Source organism: Nothobranchius furzeri, chromosome 12 (genome assembly GCF_043380555.1).
Source record: "Nothobranchius furzeri strain GRZ-AD chromosome 12, NfurGRZ-RIMD1, whole genome shotgun sequence".
In the NCBI taxonomy this organism is placed as follows: Eukaryota; Metazoa; Chordata; class Actinopteri; order Cyprinodontiformes; family Nothobranchiidae; genus Nothobranchius; species Nothobranchius furzeri.
The window spans coordinates 60,263,726-60,285,507 of NC_091752.1; the positions used below are offsets into that span (position 1 = coordinate 60,263,726).

The 21,782-nt window shown below is 41.8% G+C and overlaps 1 protein-coding gene across 1 annotated transcript in view; it reads right to left on the reverse strand.

The window, feature by feature from the left end:
• Window positions 1–11,403: 11,403 nt before the first annotated feature.
• The window catches only part of slc1a4 (solute carrier family 1 member 4), a 46,957-nt gene continuing 36,578 nt past the window's right edge, over window positions 11,404–21,782 (reverse strand). Inside the window, exon 8 of the mRNA XM_015945521.3 lies at window positions 11,404–13,384. Within this exon, the coding sequence (XP_015801007.1) occupies window positions 13,153–13,384 (232 nt within the window). The 3' untranslated portion in view covers window positions 11,404–13,152. The remainder of the gene's footprint in view (window positions 13,385–21,782) is intronic.

Sequence of the window (21,782 nt, forward strand, 5' to 3'; positions counted from 1 at the left end):
AGCCGCCATTGATAGTTGTTAAAAGTTGTTAAACCTGTGCATATGAAACAAAAAAACGCCTTTTGTTTATCGATTTATTGTGAAAAACGGAAGTTGTGCTTGCTCCTTTTCCTGTTGGGCGGTTGTGATTTCTTTCCATTTACTGCGGTGGTGCTCCAGCATCCGGCAAAAATAGGATTGATTCTATTTTTGCCGGACGCCGGAACAGAGGGCGGCGCACTGCGCCGCACTGCCGGAGCATGGCCGCAGTAGTGGAACAGCTCTGATTGACTACAACGGGACCGATTTTGCTCCGGCGTTCGTGTCGGAGCGGAGCGGAGGTAGTGGAATTTGGGGGTGAGTGTGTAATCCATCATTTGGGTGTTCTGAGTGGGTTCAGTAGGGCATCATCTGTTGTTTCAAGGTAGGCTTTCAATGCCATTGTTTTTTTTTTTTTTTTTTATCTTTATTTAACATTTTCCTTTATCTCAACATACAAAACCAACCAAAAAACACAACGAACACAAGGGGGCACTGTAACATCCTACAAAAAGGAAAAGAAAACGGGAGAAAAAAAGTTATCTCACTAAATGAATTACACCACCATTTCCCTGTAAACTATCCATTTTGTCCAGTATTTATAGTATAGATGGCCTCGGAGGCGTAAGAAAAAGGTCAGCTTTTCCATCAAATGGATATCCTCCACAATGTCCAGCCAGTCTTTTATCCTAGGTGGATCTTCTTTGAGCCAGGACCGTGTAACGGCCTTCTTATATGCCAGAACCAAAATTTTAAAGAGGTACAAGTCCCGGGCCTCAGTCCCTTCATTCGTTACCAGTCCCAGCAGCACGATCTTAGGGTCTATAGGGACGTCTCTGCCGAGTATCCTTCCACAGATCTGTAAGATAGAGTCCCTCATCTGCTGTAGCTTTGGGCATAGCCAAAACAGGTGAGAGTGATCTGCTTTTTGATGTTCGCACTTTCTTCTGCACAACCCCATAGTTCCTTGTTGTTTGCTAATAATCTGGGGCGTAATAAAAAATCTTACTAAGCTCTTCCATCCAAAAGTCCTCCATCTTTTAGAATTTGTAGATGTTTGTTGAGTCATACACATTGAAACCCATTCCCCCTCTGTGATCTCCACACCCAACTCTTTTTCCCATCTTGTTTTAATATACAATGTGTTGTTCCTCCTTTGTTCCTGCAGTCCTCTATACAATTTAGATACAGTTTTACTAGGTAGGCACTTATAGGCCTCTCTGAAAATCTTTATAATGGCATTATCTCCGGTAGGTATATTCTTCTTTATTTCCGTGTTATAAAAATGTCTGACTTGAAAGTATTTAAATAAGTCTCTGTGCTCGAGTTTGTACTCTTTTCTCAATTTGTCAAATGTTTTAAAGGTGTTTCCTTCTACGCATTGACATATTGCCAGTAGTCCTCTGTCTCTCCAACTTAAAAAAAGTGGATCAATTTTTCCTGGTTGGGAGCTAAGATTCACAGACGGCCAAATCAACAGCTTTGAAACACTCGTCAAGTTGTATCTACCCTTAATCCTCTTACATATTATTAAAGCGTCCTCAACTATAACACCTCCATCTTTCTCTGAAGTAATTTTGCCCCCCAGACGTGTGTGGGGTTGGCGACGCCCCTGCTTTAGTTCTATGTGCCTCCATCTAGCTTCCACTTCTGAGGAACACCAACAAACCATATATCTCATTTGAGAAGCATAATAATATCCCCTCAGGTCCGGGAGCGCGAGGCCGCCATGTTTTTTGTCTAATTGAAGGGTCTTGAATTTTATTCGCGGTCTAGCCCCTGACCACATAAATCTCGAGATCAGCCTATCCCAGGCAGAAAATTGGGAGTCTGCAATTCTTATAGGCAGGGACATAAACAGAAACAGAAATCTTGGGAGAATATTCATCTTAACTATATCTAATCTGTCTGTAAAATCCAGCAGAAGCCTTCCCCAGCATCTCAAATCATCCTGTATGGAGTTAATCATTTTATCAAAATTAAGCCTCTCCAGGTTGGCCAGATCGCGGGATACGACCACCCCCAGATATTTTAGCTTCTTAGAATCCCAGTTCATCTTATAATCGTTTCTTATGGCTTTGCTGGGAGAGTAATTGAAGGTTAAGACTTGTGTCTTGGTGATGTTCAGCTGGTATCCAGATAATTCTCCAAACTCTGTTAGGGTCTTCATCAACTTGGGGAGGGTCGTATCAGGATTGCGAAGATAGATAATGATGTCATCCGCGAAAAGGCCTATTTTGTGTTCAGTATTCGCTATGGTAACGCCTTCCAGTGCTGCGTTCTGCCTGATTGCTTGCGCTAGTGGTTCTATAAATAAAGCAAAAAGGGATGGGCTAAGGCAGCATCCCTGGCGTGTTCCCCTATGCAATTGAAAAGTATTAGTCAGGTGGCCATTTAATTTAACTCTGGCTGTTGGTCTGTCATAAAGGGCTTGTATGCATCTGATAAACAAATCATTGAAACCTAGGCGTTCTAAAACTTTAAACAGAAAACTCCAGCTGACGCGGTCAAAAGCTTTCTCTGCATCAAGACTAACCAGAACCATTCTTAGCTTTTGCCTATTTGCCTGATCAATGATGTGGAGTGTTCGTCTTACACTGTCGTGGGACTGGCGACCTTTAATAAAACCGGTTTTATCCTCATGAACCAATTCTATCATGTAATATTCCAGTCTCTTGGAGATTATGGAGGTAAGTAATTTATAATCTACATTTAATATAGAAATTGGTCAGTAAGATTCGCAATATTCTGGATTTCTTCCTTCTTTCGGGAGGGCTGTAATTATCGCCTCCCTCCATGAGGGCGGTATCTCTGCTTTATTCAGTGTCCAATTAAAAGATTCTAATAATATCTCAGCTAGCTCCTCCTTAAAGATCTTGAACCACTCGTTCGGGAACCCGTCGCTGCCCGGGCTTTTATTAGATTTAAGGCTTCCTATTGCTTTATCTAACTCTTTTCGTGTAATCGGTGCTGTCAACGCTTTGTTTTGATTTAATCCTAGTGTAGGAAAATCTAGGGCAGACAGATAACTATTGATTTCATCTCCATTGACTTGTTTTGGGGATGTATATAACGATTTATAGAATTCTTCAAAAACCTTATGGATTTTACCTTCTTCATGAATTGGCTTGTCTGTTAGCGGGTCCCTAATTTTATTTACAGAATGCTTCACTTGCTGTTTTCTAAGACGTCTGGCAAGTTTCCTAGTGGCCTTTGGGCCTGTTTCGTAGAATGTTTGCTTTAAGAACCTTAATTTTTTCTCTAGCTCTTCTTGTATCACTTCATTTATTCTATCCTTGGTTTCTCTAATTTGTTCTGCTAACTTAGTGTCATTGAAGTTCTGCTGTCGTTTCAGTTCCAGGTTTTTAAGTTGGTTTTCCAGTAGGTCGTATTTTTCTCTCTTTATTTTTTTCAGGTGCGCAGTTCTTGAGATCAGTTTCCCTCTCATGACTGCTTTAACTGTATCCGATACAATTATTGCGTTTACCTCTCCATCATTGTTATCCATTACACATTCTGTAATTTCCCTTTTTATCTCCTTTATTATAGATTCGCTATTAAGAATTCCCACATTGAGGTGCCATACAGTAGCTCTGGGTTCGGTCAACAGTCTAACAGTTAAATAGATAGTGTTATGGTCTGAGAGATCAGCTGTTCCAATTGTGCATTCCCTTACTTTGCTCCTATCAATCACATTCATTAAAAACAAATCAATCCTTGAATGTACTTTATGTGTTGACGAATAATGGGTGTAATCTCTTTCTTTTAGGTGGAAGTCCCGCCATACATCAAACATATCCATTTCTCTGATTAGGATATTAAGATCCTTGGACCTGTTGGTTTTCTGTGTTTTGTTGCTTGTCGTGTCCTGGCTGAAATTTAAAATAGTGTTCCAGTCCCCTCCACAGACTAAAACTCCCTCACTTTTGGCCATTATGATGTCAAAAAATGTTTTCAGAAAATTCTTGTCACTCTCAGGGGGCACATAGATATTAACTAGAGTAATCACAACGTTATGAATTCTCCCTTTAACAATAATGAATCTGCCCTCCTTGTCAACCGTTTCAGATATTAATTCAAAGCTTAGTGAATTTGAAATCAATATAGCCACCCCCCTTTTTCTGGTATTCTTACAAGAGCTGTAAAATGTGTTTAGATATCCAAATCACTTGAGCTTTTCGTGTTCTTGCTTAGACATATGGGTCTCCTGCAAAAAGGCTACCTGAGTTCCCTCTTTTTTAAACTTAGTTAGGACCCTTTTCCTTTTTATTGGGCTGCTCAGGCCATTAACATTCAAAGAAACAATTTTAAGATTACCCGACATACCTATTGATCAGGAGCTTGATTTTTACAGTGTCCCCAACTAATATACAATGAACAGAAGAAAAAAAACAGAAAAAACAACCTCACTGAACTGGCTTCCAACCGAAGGGGGAGCGTTCGTTCCTCCCTTCCAGCCCCGCTGGCGGGCCGAGGGTTGATCCTCTCAACCGGAGAGGGCCCACTGTGGACGGGGCGCGTGCGAAAAGACGTATCCATCCAACGAGTCCAACGTGTGGTGAAAAGCCACCACTCCCCCACAACTGGTGGTCAGGAAAAAGAGAAACAGGTCCAAAAGTCCTCTTGTCGAATTAAACAGCTCCGCCCAATCTTACTTTAGTGATTCCCTCTGGAATCCTTGCAGCCTGGTCCTCGCCCTCTGAGCCGCTGTCGATCCGCCGCCGCTCACCGTCTGCCATCCCAATCGCTCCCGGAGGCGGAGTCCCGCGTCAGCCTCTCCCACGGTCGTTCCCGGTGATTCATCCACCTTGAGTCCCCGTCTCATCAGCTCCTTGTAAGCTTCTTGGGGACTTGAATATGTGCGCATCCCTGACTCCCAGTGGATTTTCATGTTAGTGAAAGGAGTTTGAAAGCGTATGCCTTTCTCTTTAAGTGTCTTTTTTATAGCGAGATATTCTTTACGTCTTTTAACAACCTCTGGAGCGTAGTCTTGATCAAAGCAAATCACGGGGGTGCCCTCTTGTATCCTTCCTTTCTTCCATATCTCTCGTAGAACTGTCTCCTTCGTGGAGAACTCTAAAAAGTTAGCGATGATGGCTCTTGGCGGGGCTCCTGGCGGTGGTTTACTTGTCAAGGCTCGGTGTGCGCGCTGGATTTTAAGGTCCAGCGTCTCCGGTAGTTGCAACTTTTTCCGCAACAGGCTTTCAATAAACTTCGATGCAGATTCCCCCTCTTCTCCCTCCGGTACTCCAAAGACTCGAATGTTATTTCTTCTGGATCGTGATTCTAAGTCGAGCACTTTGAGCTGCAGTTTCTCCTGGTGCTGAAGGCATTTGCACAGTGCCTCCGTTGCCTCCTCGGCCCAGCTCTCCACCTGAGTCACTCGAGTTTCCGCTTCCTCCATTCGCCGAGAAAGGCCTTGCACCTCCGCAGAGATATTATCTAGTTTACCGCTGAGTTCTTGTCCCAGCTGGATAAAATCTTGTTTCAATCTGGAATTATCGCTCTTTAAATCAGTTCTCAAATCTTCTATTGCCTTCAGCACACCCGCGGTTTCCGTTCCTCGTAGGTCGAGGCCGCTAGCTTGGCTAGGAGCGGCCGCTGCTTCGTTCTCTGAGGCGGTCGTTTCCTGGGTTTTAGACATTTTCGCCTGTTTCCTTATACCTGTCGTAGTTCTTCTCCCTTTCATCTACAGTGTTGGTGGTGAAAAATTGAGGTATCGAGTTAATTGAAAGGGATTTTCCGCGATTTGGTGGGAGAGTAGTAACTGCGCGACTTGCTACTCCATGCGCTCACCCGGAAGTCCCCCATTGTTGTTGTTTTGTAAGTCATCTCAAGTTGGGTAAGTCCTCTGCCTACTATCTGTCTTGGTAGATACATTCTTTCAACATCCGCTTTTGGGTGGTGCATTCTTTCAGAAGTCAGCAATTTTCTGGTCTTGGTGTCTAGTTTCATTACTTCTTTAAATTGCCAGTTGATGATATTAAAACTGTACGTAACCATTGGAACAGCTAAAATGTTGATGGCTTTGATCTTATTTGCAGCATTAAGTTCACTCTTGATGACTAGCCTTACTCTTCTGTAATACTCTTTTTTGACTTTTTCTTTCATGGTAGCATGTTGTATTCCATCTCCTTCATTGATCCAAAGATATTTGTATGTATCCTCTTGATTGAGCTCCATTATGACAGTCTCTTGGTCCAATTGTATGTTTGATGTTGATGTGGGTTTTCCCTTTTTGAATGTAGCCTTTGCACATTTGTCAAGTCCAAATTGCATGCAGATGTCATCACTGAAGAGCTTGACTATTCACAGTAGTCCCTCTTGTTGGTTATCATTTTTGGCATAGGTCTTCAGATCATCCATGTAAAAAAGGTGGTTGATCTTCTTACCTTGAACCTCATATCCATGTTCACTGTTGTTTAGCATGGTGCTGAGTGGGGCTAGAGATAGACAGAAAAGGAGAGGTGATAGTGAGCCTCCTTGAAAGATACCACACCTCACTTTTATTGGTTTTGTCTTGATGGGTCCTTCCTCGTAAGTGAGCATCATAGTGGTCCTCCATGATTCCATACTTGTCTTCTGTACTCGACACAAAGTCACGTTATCGGCCATGTTACCATTACCTGCCATTTTTTATAGCTGAAAGTTTTATTCTAGTTTATTTTTATTATATTTTATTCTATTTTTAATCTTATTATTCATGTTATATGTAGCACATTAGTACAGAAGCAAGTTCCTAGTTTGTGAATTGTTTGTTCACTGACAATGGCAATAAACCTATTCTGATTCTGATTCTGATGAAGTTGATGAGAGTTGGTGAGATTCTATGAAGTTCCATTACTTTGATGATCCATGAGTGTGGTACACTGTCGAAGGCTTTCCTGTAGTCGATCCATGCTGTACTCAGGTTTTTCTTCTTCCCCTTGCTGTCTTCCAGTATTATCTTGTTGATCAGAAGTTGGTCTTTGCTTCCATAACTTCCTCTCTTACAGCCTTTGTGTTCTGATGGTAGCATGCTGTTATTGTCGAGGAAGGTGAATGTTCTCTCTGTGATGATACTTGTGAGGATCTTGTACATCGTTGGTAAGCATGTGGTTGGTCTGTAGTTCTTAGGGTTTTTTGTGTCTATGGTCTTGGGTAGCAGATACAGTATGTTAGACCTTGTGTTAGCCAGGTTGGGCTCTTTATTGGTGTTTTAATGATTTCTGTGTATTCTCTTGCAAGATCTTCATGTATGACTTTGAGATGTTTCAGCCAGAAGTTACTTTGTCTTCTCCAGGTGACTTCCAGTTATTTGCTTTCTTTAGTGCCAGTATTACTTCTGTCTTGCTGATGTTTGTCCACTCCTGTACTGGTCGGCTCTTCAATCTTTCTGCTTCTTCTTTGATCCATTGTGCTGTCTCATTGTGGTTTTTCTCTTTTTCCCAAACATTGCTCCAGAACTCTTCTACTTTTTCCAGAGATGGTAGTTCTTTGATTTCTATCTGTTTCTTTCCAAGTTCTCCGTAGAACTTCTTTGGGTCAACTTTGAAAACATGGTTGTGTCTGAAGTGTTTACTTCTCTTTTCATATCTTCTGATTCTTTGTGCCTTGGCCTGTATCTGCTGTTTGAGCTTTTCTTTTGCTTCCACAATGTCAGTTGTGTCTTGGATGTCATACCTCTTCTTCATTTGCCTCTCTTTTCTTTTATTAGTAGTACCTTTTTCAATTTCTGTGAGTAGAGAGAGATTTTTTCTCTTCTTGAGAATGTCCTTCTCGATGTCTGTCTTCCATTTGGGCTGTTTTCTTTTTCCTTGTTTTTTATTTTCTTGGCGTAACTCAGGTCTGTGATTACTGTAGCTACTGCATAACATATTTCATTAATTGATGTGAGGTCCATTGGTTTAGAGTAGTCTTGTTTGATGTCTTGTATTGCTCTGTTGGCTGGGCTGATTAGGTTCTTGATATTTTTGTTGCTATATTTCTTAGGCAGCTTGTCTCGATTCTCCAGCCCTTGGAGTTTTGCATCCATCCATTCCTGGAGTTTGCTGTCTCCGACTTTTTCAAAGTCTGTGTGTTCTTCATATGTTCTGTTGGTAGCCTCTTCAGTCACTCCATCTACTTCTTGCTGTTGAGGTTGGTCTTCTTCATTCCTGATTTTATATTCCTGTTCTTCATGCCCTCGTCTTCCACTGTGTTTTCATTTTCTTCTACAGTATGTCTGACCTTTCTCCTAATAGCTTCCACCTCTGCATCTGTAAGTCTTTTCTGTTTGATGATGTCCCTTCTTACATTGGACAGTTTGTTGGGGTCCATGTTGGGTCTTGATGTGGGGTTTGCATTTCTCCATAGAGTAAAGGTTTGTTTAGTGTTGCTCTCTCCTGATGGTTTTAGTTGAGCTGTGATGTACACTTCCATAACTTGTTTATACTCCTCTCTAGTCCATTTCTTCCTTTTACTTTCGTTTTCATTTGTGGTAAGTTTTACATCATGGGCGGCTGGTTGAAGGATCACTTCGGATAGCTGGTCCACAGATGCCTGGGGGTGGGTGGAGTTTTTTCCAGTAGCACACCTTTCGCCATCAGCCTGGTCCCCTGCTGAATGACGCGCTCCTTGTTGACCCGCGCGACGAGTGATGCGGTATGGTTTTCTGATTGTTTGACTCATCATTGTGAAATGTTGCCAGAGCCCCATTAGCTGAGACATGACTGGCTTGTCATGCCTACATTGCCCGTCCTGCACCACGTGGAGGTGGGGGTTGAACTTTGCAGGACTTATTATTATTATTATTATTATTATTATTATTATTATTATTCCCAGAACAGTCTCCAGTTTGTTTTTGTTCTCTGGTGTCTTTTATGGCCTGTATTTTCTTTGGGTCCAGCTGTATGCCTTCACGTGCCAGTTTGTGCCCGAAGTAGCTCACCTCGCAGGCACCTATGATGCTCTTCTCGGGGTTTGGGCGTACTCCTCACTCCCTTGTCTGCTCCAGCATGGCTCAGAGGTTGGCATCATGCTCCTCCCTGGTTCGGCCTAGCACTAATATGTCATCTACAATGGCCACAACACCGTTCAACCCACTGTATGTTTCGTCAATTTTCTACACAACAGGAGTAGTAGATGGGTCTATGTGTAGGCTGCATTCTCCTGGGAATCTTTCAATGCCCTTGAATAAGTCAGCAAACTCCTCCATAATGCTGGTTGGTGCCACCGACATGACTAACTTTACTAGATTAAGGTCAAGGCATGCTCTTAGTCCTAGAATGGGAGGAGCTGATGTTTCTGTGACATCAAATGCAAATGTACTGTCCATGCCCTTCCATCTGCATCTGAGCTCACACGTCGCTTTAATGTCAAGCTTGTCACCTCCATATCCAGATAGCAGTCGCTTGGCTGGGTACGGTTTAACGCATGGAAAATGCCTCTTAAAGAGTCTGGCTGGAATGACGTTGGTGGTAGCTCCGGTATCTAGCTTGAATTTGATGCTGCGTGATTCCACCTCCAGCTCTACAAAAGCTTGCTTGTTAGTTTCTCCCTCATTAATTTTGGTGATTGAGTCTATAAATAGCTCCTCCGTCTCGCTGGAGTTAGGCTCCACTGCATATACGAGGTTTGGCTTATCTGGTGCTGATCTACAGACTTTGGCAAATTGATTCAGGCTGACATTTTCTGCACTTACGTCCAATAGCAGGGCAATCCTCCTTGCTGCCGTTTTGCTGTGCGCAGCGTCCGCAGGCTTTCTTGATGTGCCGCCGTGGCCCAATCACGTATTTTTTGCTGTGTCTGCCGCCACTTGGAGAAAACTGCATGCGCCGCCATTGGTGATTGTATGCTTGTTTGCGGAGCAATCATGGCCTTTAGCTGATCTTGAGCAATTTCATATGAGCGGGCAATGTCAATAGCCTTGTCTAGTGTCAAGTCTGAGCCTTGGCTTAACAGTTTCTCCCTCACCTGAGGAGAGTTTGTTACAAAAACAATCCTGTCCCGCTCTATCTTGTCGCCATTAGCAAAGCCACATTGCTTAACTAGTAGCTTTAAGTCCATTTAAAAATGTTCAAAAGGCTCACACTCACCCTGTAGCCTCTTGCTGAACTTGTAGCGAGCAAAAATTGTGTTAGTCTTTGGCATGAGGTTTGCTTCAAATCTATCATAGTAGCACTGTAGCTTCTTAGCTTCGTCAGCTGTTAGCACCTGGGTATTTTAAATGTCCCTGCCTCTTTCTCCTACCCACAAGAGAAGATAGCTGCACTGGGTCGCTTCCTCCTTGCCAGCTAGCGGGCCTGAAAACCTAAGTCTTACATGCTGTGTGAATTTTCACCATGCGTCGGGAAGGTTCGCTGCATCCTAATCCATCTGCGGCATGGGAACTCCTGACGAATTCATCTTCGCTCTGTTATTGAAGCACTTGGTCTGCTGACTCTGACACCATGTAATGTTCCTGTCTCTCTCAATAAGACGCACATTTCCATTTCACCATTTATTGCAGCTTGTGTGTTAACTTAGAAAATATGGGTGCAATTTTATATACTTGTCCCCCCCCCCCCCCCCCCCCCGCCCCCCCAGGCCAACCAATCACCCACCCACCCGTTAGTGTTCCAGCATCTGTCTTGCCTTTAGTGAACTTTGGTTTGACGTCAGTATTTGCGTTCCGGGAACGTTTGATTTACAAATTAACTGAGGTCGAGCGTCATCAGGACAGATGCTTTATCTGAATCAGTACTGAGACGAATATCATTTAATACCTTGATCAGTGCAGTCTCTGTGCAGTGGTGCTGTCTAAAGCCTGACTGAAGACCGTCCATAATGTTATTTGACTCTAAATAGTTGTTTATTTGGATCATTGCCGCCTTTTCAATGAATTTTCCAATCAGAGGGAGATTAGAGATCGGTCGGTAATTGTTCAACACTGAGGATCTAGTGTCCTCTTCTTTAGAAGGGGTTTCACAGCAGCAGTTTTCAGTGATTTGGGAAAAATTCCTGACATTAAAGAGCAGTTAACAATTTCCAGTAACTCAGCTTTCAGGCAACTAAAAACATTTTTAAAGAAGTTTGTAGACAGGCTGTCCAGAAAGCAGGTAGAGGAATTTAGGGTCTTTACTACGTCATTCAGTGTTTTAGTGCTAATCAGGGTGAAAGTTGGCATGCTGGTCAGGTTGTTGCTGTGCAATATTTAGAAATTTCCACGAGCACAAAATGATGATTTCCACACAATGCGTACATTAGTTCCTTCACACAAAATACTCAGACCTGTGCGTAAGTACGGTCGATAAAGGAGGGCCCAGGACCACCCCAACTCTATGTGGCTGACTTCCTTGTCACCTCATTATTACCATGGTTCTTGTAATTGTCCTGAAACTGGGACATGTCTTCCGAAATGGTTTGAAAAACACCGATGTCATCTGATAAGAATGAGAAGAGTCTTTATTGTGGACAGACAGCAGGAGCTGAGAGACAGCTGGACAGTGTTAGACACTAATATGATACAGTGGTTATCACCAAAAACCAGAAAACAAACCTACAACACATGCTGGTGACTGGTTATCAGCATCCAAAAGCATTTCTTTAAAAAGTGTAACATTAGAAAGATCTGAGGCTGAAAGAACTGGTTACAGAAATAATAAAGAGCTTAAACCAATTACAATAAATCATCATCAAACATATAAATGTGTAATAATTACATAGGATTGTTCTGGATGTTTAACACATCCCAGCATGAAACTTGGATGAATCTAAACACGGAAACACAACACTACTTGCCATCCTCGTCATATGTCCCAGCTGAAGCAGCCATGTCTACCATCAGCCAATCAGAACCAGTCGTAGAGGCTGGGTTGGTGTTTCACACCACAACCACCACCAGGGGGAAGCACAGCCCTGGAACGGGTCTGGCTCAGCTCAGGTTTAATCCCAAAGACACAGACAGGGAGCTGCTGTGGGACACACCTACAGACCATCACACTGACCGACCTGTGCTGGTTAACCAATCAGAACACAGATAGGAGTCAAGCCATGAAACAACTGTGAATGCACCTAAGTGCAGACACTGACATGGCATGGTAACATTGTATTAGCATGTGCTAGTGTCCAGTTTAGTCCCCCCCAACAAATAGAATAAATATAACTACAGGTAGAATCACCTCAGAGTCGGGAGGACAGATTAACATTTTGGTCCATTTCCAGAGTTTTGAACATCACAAGCTTCAGTGGGAAAGACCTCAAGTGGACTGAACCCTCATACTCTCCTGGACCGGAGTGTGTTGATGCAGGACGTTGGGTCTTAGAGCCTTTAACTGTGTCCTCTCAGATGCCTCACACAATTCTGACACAGAAGGCATCAGTGAATGATTCATCACCAGAACCGGTCTTCGGTTTGTTTCCAGTTAGCTAACCATGGCAGTCCGAGCTGAAAATCGACTGAAAAGGTTCAGTTTAACAGACTAGTCAACGAGTAAACTATGACCAAACTAAACTCCCGTGACCGCGGTGGCAGCTGACCTCTGGGAACCAGCGTGTCGGTAACAGCTGCTACAGCAGAGAGTGCCGCTGGCACGGTGCTAGACAGGAGCTGACACTTAAAACAACTTCTGTTAGTAAAAGTCCACCAGCACGTGCCCCGGCACCGCCTGTATGGTGTGTTAACATAGTGAGTCAGTGTGCATCAGCTATCTCTAAATGCACCAAGTACTTGACTTTTCATTTGGAGCGTTAATGTTTGACAGGGTGTGCTAACAGCAAACACCAGCTACACAAACAGGTTTGAGTTTCGGACCTCAAAGTAAAACACCATCCCATCAAACCCACCAGCACTTGACGGAATAACACTAAACAGCAAAGGCAGGAAGTGTCTCACACTAATGTAACACCACCAGCCCCTGAACCTTTACGGCAATGATTTGGACCGATCACGGCTCTGGCTGTTGAACGAACCAACTCAAGATGGAATTAAAAATATTTTATGAATGGATAATCCCTAAATGTGTTCTGCTGCAGTCATCGTCCTCACAAGCCAAACCAGCATGGGTTTTTACATTTATTGATCTTTTTAGAGTGGTTGTTGGTGATTTGAATGACACCGGGTCAGACTGGTGCCCCACAGCATCAGTGTCAGAGGTGTTGAAGTTTAAATGGTGAGGGAGAAAGAGAGGCCTGGGTTCACAGGACAGACTCGATGGCTTCCGGCATGCCCTCCAACACTTTGGTCTGACGCATGACCAGCGGCGACGTCTCCTCCTCTGCCTCAACGTTGGCCACAGCGTCCACCCGCACCACCTCCAGCTCCTTATCTTCATGCTGCTGCTTCTTCATCTCCTGCTGGTTGATGTGGTGGAGGATTCCTGCACCCAGGGCGTCCCCCTCCACATTCACCACTGTGGTGGTACGATCCCTGAAAACAAACAAGCACATCCCTTAGATTAATAACTCTAATTTGAACTTTTTCCTTTCTCTTTATTAAAATTAAACAACTTCTCAGCAAAGAAATCAAATACGTGTCTCATTATAAGAGCTCAGTGTGTTTACATGCAGCGTCTGAAAGCAGACTGATGGAGTTCAACTGCAGTAGTTTTTCAAATGCATGCGAACGTGTTGTCTGCTCTAACGGAGCTGAAGCACCCAGAACCCGACTTCCTCTGCTTGTGAACAGCTCAGCCGAGTTGCACACTCACCTTCTGCAAGTGGCAATACCTAATTATGTCAATGCTACAAAGTTACACGTGTAACACCATCAAACAGTACAGTACGTACCAAACCAGCTGGGCTGCAGCTATGGACGTAGCTTTTTTTTTGGGGGGGGGGGGGGGGGGGGGCATGTTCACCCCAATTCTAAAGTCAAAACTACGTCCATGGCTGCAGCCTTGTCATCCAGTCCCTTGACCTTTGTTCATATTCTGATGTTACTTTTATTTTTCATTATTTAAATAACATTTTTCAACCTTAATTTTTCCTTTTTCCCCCATTTTTATGATATCTTCCAATCATCATTTTTTATGTTTATTGTTCTTGTGAAGCGTGTTGTGATTTGTTTTTATCTTGAGGCGCTAAATAAAAAAGTTTCTTCTTCTTTTTTTTTTTTTACTCTATCTGCGTTTCTCCTGCCAGCGTTTGCCTTAGGCTCCTCCCCTTCTGGTCGGCTGAACGGGGCTAAAAGAGCTATTTTCTAATACAATTTGCTTTAAACCACACATGAGCTTTACTTTAATTTAAATGAACAGTAATGATGTGTTTCAACCATGCCAGTCACGTACTTTCAGATTTTTTTTTACCAGAGAAATTTGTAATTAAAAACAGCAACAAATCAGACGTGGCATATATGACGTCACCACTGAATCAGCTGTCCCCCAGGGTAGCTGCTACTTTCCACATGGCCAGATTTATGGTGGTTTTCTCTATTTTTAAGGCTCCTTCTGTCGTCCTGGAAGAACGATTCGAAGCTCGCTAAACTCAGCCTTCTCCTTGGTCCTATACGTCCTTTCACACTAAACCTAAAAGAACTTTTGCTGCTTAAAGAAAAAGCGCTTTGTTGGCATCAAAATGTGTTTTTTTAACACACGGACATCATGTGTTAAATTCATGGCACCCATCAAACGGGATCAGAAGATAACTTTCATCCATCCATAGACTCCCATTCGTTACTTTGGCAGTGTGGGACCCATGGTCCAGAAGGAGATGGGCATGTCGCCACCTACTGTAGCAGAGTGGAACGTTCTTCATCAATGCACTTGTATCATATTTGCTACTTGAGTTTCTGAGACCTCTTTCTCAACAGCATGATCAAGAACATTCCTAGGACTAGTTGTTAAAGATCCCTTTCAGGACAACAATTAAATGAAAGCTTGGTGGAGTGAGCTTTGCCATAGATTTCGTTGTGAAACCGGCGCGACACATCTTCAGTTGTGTGCCCCGACCTCATTGGGTGTTTCGGCCACTTATCACAATACACCCTCTGCCGGGGTTGGCCCGCCCCTGGTTGATCAGACCCAGGTGCCTGTCACTTGCAAGCACCATGTCATCATTTGGCAGCCCAAATTGCATCCTGTTGTTTCAGCCACAGCCAGCGACTGCTCTATTCCGCTGCAGTGGCGAGCTCTTTGGTTGCCCTCCTTTGGGCCTGGCCTCTGATTCCTACTTCTTTCAAAAGCCTTATTATGGAACTCGCTTCAAAACCTCTGCATCCCACTTCTACTGGCCACACCTTCATGTTGTTTCCAGCTGGTGCTCGGGTGGTTGAACTGGCGGCATATCGTTCGGAATACTGGCTGGCACATGCCTTTGATTGTCGGAGTAGGTCTTCCTCGTGTACTCCTCAAGTTCCTTTACAGATGTTTTTAGGGTCCCGTTTTTCTCCTTGACAAAAAGGTCTTTGACAAATTTGTAGGGATCTCTGTAAAAGGCAGTCCTCGTTTGTTGTTTCTTCTTATTGTTGTTTCCTAAGACATTCTGCTCTTCTCAGTGTTGTAATTCGCTGCTTGATGTCACCCTGTAGTGCCTCAATTTCTTTCTTTTCCTCTTCTGTAGCTTTCTTCCATTGTTTTCTCAAATTCATTCTTTATTTTACCAGTCATTCAATCTCTTGTTGCCTCCGGGACTTAAGATTTACTAATCGGTCATTCTGAGTCCTAAGGTTTGTGTTTTTTTACCCCAAATCTCTCTGCTCCGTTATAAATGATCTCGCCAATCTTGTCCAACTTCCTTTCCACTCATCCTGTCAGGCCCTCCAGGAGATGCACTAGGCCTGTATCTGCGGTTTCCAACTCCTTTTTCTGGCAGGATTTAGGCCACAAGATTTGAGACTTCCGTCCCTTCATCTTCCTCTCTACAGCTATCTGTGCTTCGATGGGCTCCAGACTCATGGCCGTTTGTAGCTCCGTGTCTGATTGAGCTTCATCTGGGGTTCTGATACCCTGTGGACTGTGGTGAGCAACCTGCCACTGGGCTTCACTCGACTGACCTGCCCCACCTCTGAGGAAGTAATGGTCAATGTCCCGATTTAAAAAACAATAATAAAAAGAAAAGGAAGAAACTGTTCCAGAATGTTCCTTATTTTTTATTTAATTACCTTTTTATTAGAATTTTGAACAACAGATCACTTCTGTGAGGTAGCTTGAACACCCTTACCAAAAAGAAGTACACTGAAGTATACTTGAAGTATACTAAAAATTAATACAGTATACTTCCAAGTTTACTTTCAATGTACTTATCAGAAGTATAGTTATCCGAGTACATTTTTTAAATACTACTAAGTATACGTTAATACATACTTACATTAAAGTTTACTTACATTTAGACTATACTTGTACTTGACTCTATCAGAAGTATATTTCACCAAGTAATGTATAAGTATACTTAATATATATATATACTTATATAATATAATAAATATCTAAGTATATATATATATATATATATATATATATATATATATATATATATATATATATATATATATATATATATATACTTATATATATTATATATAAGTATATATATACACTTATATATATAAGTATATATATAAGTGTATATATATATATATATATATATATATATATATATATATATATATATATATATATATATATATATATATTTGGAACTTTTTATTTTAGAATTAGAACAACAACATTTACATGGAGATGCATTTGAGTTTCTTCTTCCCTTCTCCAGGGCAGTGTTTCCCTGAACAAAGTTTGAATTTCCTTGTGGCCATAAGATCTATCCAACTTAACCAAATCACCAATCAGTACATATAGTTCTGACAAGCTTTCTCTGTATTCATCTTATCTGCTCTCTACTACATTCTACATTTTACTTTGATCTAGCTAAATAACTCACCCAAAAGACAAAAATACATAAATAAAAAAAATAAAAATTAATAATAATAATTTTCACATGAGAGTACTATCTTTCTAACATTTGTTTTATTGGTTCCCAAATTTTTTCAAATTTCCCTAGTCCCAGTCATAGTCTTGCATTAATTTGTTCCATTTTGTAGACCTGTCTAACTCTGTCTCTCCACTGTGCCACCCTTGGGGGTTCTGTGTCCAGCCATAAAACTGTAATACACTTCTTGGCAGTCATAAGCAGAATTCTGATTACGTATGTCTCCATTATGTGTGTATGATTTTTGGTACAGCATTCCCAGTACAAACCATTTTAACTTAAATTGTAATTTCACCTTCAAGGTTCTTTCAATTTCTCCCTAACACCTTCCCAGAATGGTATGAATTTAGGGCAGTCCAAAAGTATATGTGAAAAGTCTCCCACTAGTCCGCATTTTCTCCAACATAAATTTGAAACATTACTATTTAGACATGATAAGTGGAGTTTTAAAGCATGCATCTTCACCTTCCATTCAAATTCCCTCCAAGACGGACTATTAGTTAATGGCCTGCTTCAAGTGTTTCCTCCCATTCCTCATCTGTTATCATTATGTTCACTTCCAGTTCCCATTTTTCTTTAATATCTATATTCTTAACAATCAAATCCTGTTGTAAAGCTTTATATATTTTGAAATCAGTCCTTTTTGACATGTCCTTTCTGTTTAACATAATCACTTCCTCCATATTAAGTTTATCCTTGCTTGAAACTTTGCCTTATTCTGAAATAACTACTCTGTCTGTCTGTCCTAAGTAACATATTAAGCATGAAATTACGAATTATTGTGAAATTACACGCACAGGAAGTGCTTTTATTTTGTAGCATTTGCTCAGTCAGCTCTCGAAGGCGAAGGCAGCTTCTCAGCAGACGGAGAAGAAGAGCGAGGGTCGGAGGTGCATTACCCGCCGGAGGTCGCATTAACCGTCGGAGGTCGCGCTTCTGTTCTGCATCTGCACTTGACAGTCACTGGTTCTGCACCACTGAGCTAAATGTAAGTAGCCGCCATAAAAGTTGCTTAAATGTTGTAAATGTTTTTAAGACGGACATGGTGAGTAATGTTGGCCACGTAGCAAGCTAATATGCTAAGTCATTGCATGAGTTAGCTGTGTTATTAACTCTGTGTGCGACTAAAGTCCGTTTATTAAATTAAATGAGCAGCGCTATCTCATTATTAAAGGTTAGCATTACTTTAGATACTTTTTTATTATACTTCTAGAGACTTATTCCCTCCATTTTTGTCCCCTCCATTGTATTTTTTTTAAACGTGACGTTCTGAGAAAAAAATAAAAGCAGGAGCTCAGCGCCACCAAGTCAAACTTAAACGTCCACTTATTAAAAGTAAATGAGCAGTGGTCTCTTGTACAGTGATGAAAAAATCAGTCTGTGTTGTAAACTATTTCCCCGTAGCACCCGTGCGATAGCTTTGCAAGCAGCCTGGTTTTTTAACCGTAGAAGAGGATTGTGACTGCAAGAGACGAAGCGGTGCTGTATCTCATGCTATGTTCCCTCCTTCCCTCCATTTTTGTCCCCTCCATAGTTTTTTTAAAAGGTGATGTTCTGAGGACAAAAAAAAAAAAACGGTAAGTTCAGTTCGCTCGCGGGAGTTTGTCAGTTTTTGTGAAAAGTTTTATTTAATACACGCATAGACATACAAATTTTGTTAATGTTTTTATCATCAAATTAAATAGTGCTCAGTTGCACATACCTTGAACCGCAGAACGCTGTTTCTATTAATTTCACAGTATTTTAGTGTTGTAATTTTGTCCTTACTGTACACTGTTACTCCAGATTCTTTTCTTTAAATGTTATGTTTTTAGCTTTGTGTGGATAAGTCAAATTACACTTGAATCTCCTCACACACACACACATATATATATATATAATTTAGATGATTTAGCTTCATATATAGTGGAGGACTGCCTAAATTTTGCAGACTAACACAGATCTACCTTGTGATTCACAATGTTTGTTTTCTCTACTGATTATGCTTCCTGGTGTAGATGTGCGTTCCTATGAGCTGTCAGCCACACCGGGAAGCCTGTCTATGAATCTGCAGTCAGACTTCAATGATCCAACCCCACTCTCTGCACACAAGATTGATGGCATGCTGCTGTTGACCCCCAAGAGGTTCATACAAGTGAGACCACTGGTGAGTAATTCTCACAATCTGCATTTTTGATGGCGCATCCCAAATAACATGACTATATATGTATGTATGTATGTATGTATGTATATATGTATACAGATTAGGGCTGTCGCGGTTGAGGAATTCCCCCTGCGGTGAGTCAGGGCAGCTCAATATTGCGGTATGCGATATTATTGCACCCCGTTTTTATTTATGTACTTAGCAAATTTGTTTGTTGATTACTAAACTCATGTCAATATTTCCTTTGAAACATTGTGCTTACATATTTAAAAAATGTTAGAAAAAATACATGGCCATTTTTAACACTTTATTGAATGCAGATCGAAGGGCAGTTACGGCATTTTCTGACTGAACTTAAAAACAACATTCAGGAGGTTTAACTTTGAAATGCAAATTTGGCTGCACATATAACAGAAATAAAAAAGTGCCCGTTTTGTTTTGTAGTTTAAAATAAAGTATACAAAATGAGATGTCCTAGGCACTGTCATTTCACTTTCACACACAAGAATAACATAACTCGGTCATGTCCTTGTTATGCGCAAGGAAAACCAGCATGTTAACCTTATGCGGTTTGAGAGAGGATCTGAGAGGGGTGACAACATTTCCAGCGACACTAAAAACCCTCTCGGATGGTGCGCTTGTTGCGCAAATACACATGTACTTACGTGCGACTTTGGAGAGCAATAGAAATCTCCCATGTTTGTTGCGCCACCATGTCAGAGGGTTTTCATTAGGGTCAATGGGTTCCTCCTGCAGGTAGCGAGTGAGCTCCAGCTCGGCTCTAACTCTCTTCGGGACGGTTACAGATGACGTGCTTGTCCGTGACTTCAGCAGGTCTCCAAGCGTTTTTTTCTTTGCCGCTGGTGGCAGCACTGCCTGCTCCAAGGTCTCTGGCTGGGCTGCAGCTGACGCACTGACACCGCTCCCTCCATCTTCCATGTGTACTATCTCCTCGATCAGCACGGACTTTACCTCTCAGCATGCACTGTCGCGAGATTTAATCAAGTGCGGTAATGGCGGTGGCACGTCCTGCAGCGCGGTGGGTTTCTTAATATCGCGATATTTTCTTCTTGCGGTTACCGCGACAGCCCTAATACAGATTTGTCTTTTAAAACTGGTGAATATACAATTTACAGGTAATGCCTTTATGCTATGAGTATTAGAGCCACTGATGGAAAAAAAATGTAGAATTCTGAGAAAATAAGTCATAAATCTGAGTTTAATCTCAGAGTTCTGACTGGTACCTAAAACAAAAAAAAGGGAATTTGGGGAAGATTATGAGGGGGGATCAGAATTCTGACTTAAATCTTAAAATTCAGGCTTTTTTTTTTGTTCGTTTGTTTTGATTTTTTTTTAACAAAAAAAATCCCTAAATAGTTTTTTGTTTGTTTGGTTTTAGGTTCATGAAAAAAGTCAGAATTCTGACTTTAATCCCAGAATTTTGAAATTATCTGACTTTTTTTCTCAATTCTTTTCTTTTTCTTCAGTTACTCTAATACTCTTAGGCAATAAGGCAGTATTAGGGCCACTGAAGGAAACAATTGAATACTGAGATAAATGTCAGAGTTCTGACTTTATTTATTGTAAGAATTTTTTCTTCTTCAGTGGCCCTAATACCCCTCCGTATTATGTAATGTTAAACAATTCAAATTAACTTTTGAATTCAGCAGTTTATCATTGGATTTAGATGCAGATATCACTGTCTTGGAAAATTGGTCAGAGCAGTTTGGCATTAAGTTTGATTAGTAAACTTGACAGTATTTACACTCTTAATAATCTTCTTAGGAATTACATGATGTCCACACAAGGCGTACCACTGTTCTCCATGCCCTTCCTGTCTATCTACGTGAGGAAACCTCTGGAATTTTGAGGACATGTGTGGTAAGTCCCAGTATTGTAAATTTGAACAAATCATTCTATTTATTTATGCATAAAGACAACACAAGGACAACGCACATGAACATTTTGGAAAATGTGCCATTGTTTCAACTACAAACCTTTGGCAAGATGTTTAAGCCTGCCACACACGAGAGCAATCAGCTGAGCAAACGGCCTCGAATGACTGTTTGCTCAGCAGATTGCTCGCCGTGTGCGCCTGATTTTCACTGAGTTTTCTGCCTCACGAGACGCTGAGGTGAATATCTGACCAGTTAGATATTTTGCGCCTCACAGGGGTAAAAACTCACCATGTGTGCACTACTGAGCTGCTGGCTGAGCTGAAATATTCTAGTGGCCAATCAAAGCACTTTCTCCGCTCACATGACCCCAAGATGTATTCAGATGCAGCCCCTTACCTTGTCTGCGTGTCTGAAAAATAAACAAAATGGTACCTTGTGGATCGATGGGCCCACTGTTTCCATTACCCTTTCGGAAGGATTCTGGGTCTTCCAGGTGCATCTCTTGGAGTAAATTGGCATAAACTCCTTGCCTGGTCCATCTTTCCAGCTACTGTACCCATATTTTCCTAACCTTGAAATGCCGGTGGCGGCGACATTTCATCAACAAAAAAGGATAGGCATTTCCTCCATTTCCAGCTCTGTCTCTGTGTTGTTTCTTTTCTGACATGCAGACAGGGGGCTGCCATCTTGGGGTCATGTGAGCGGAGAACGTGCTTTGGTTGTCCACTAGAATATTTCAGCTCAACCAGCAGCTCAGTAATGCGCACACGGCGAGTTTTTACCCCTGTGAGGCGAAAAATATCTTAACTGGTCAGATATTCACCTCAGCGTCTCGTGAGGCGGAAAACTCTGTGAAAATCAGG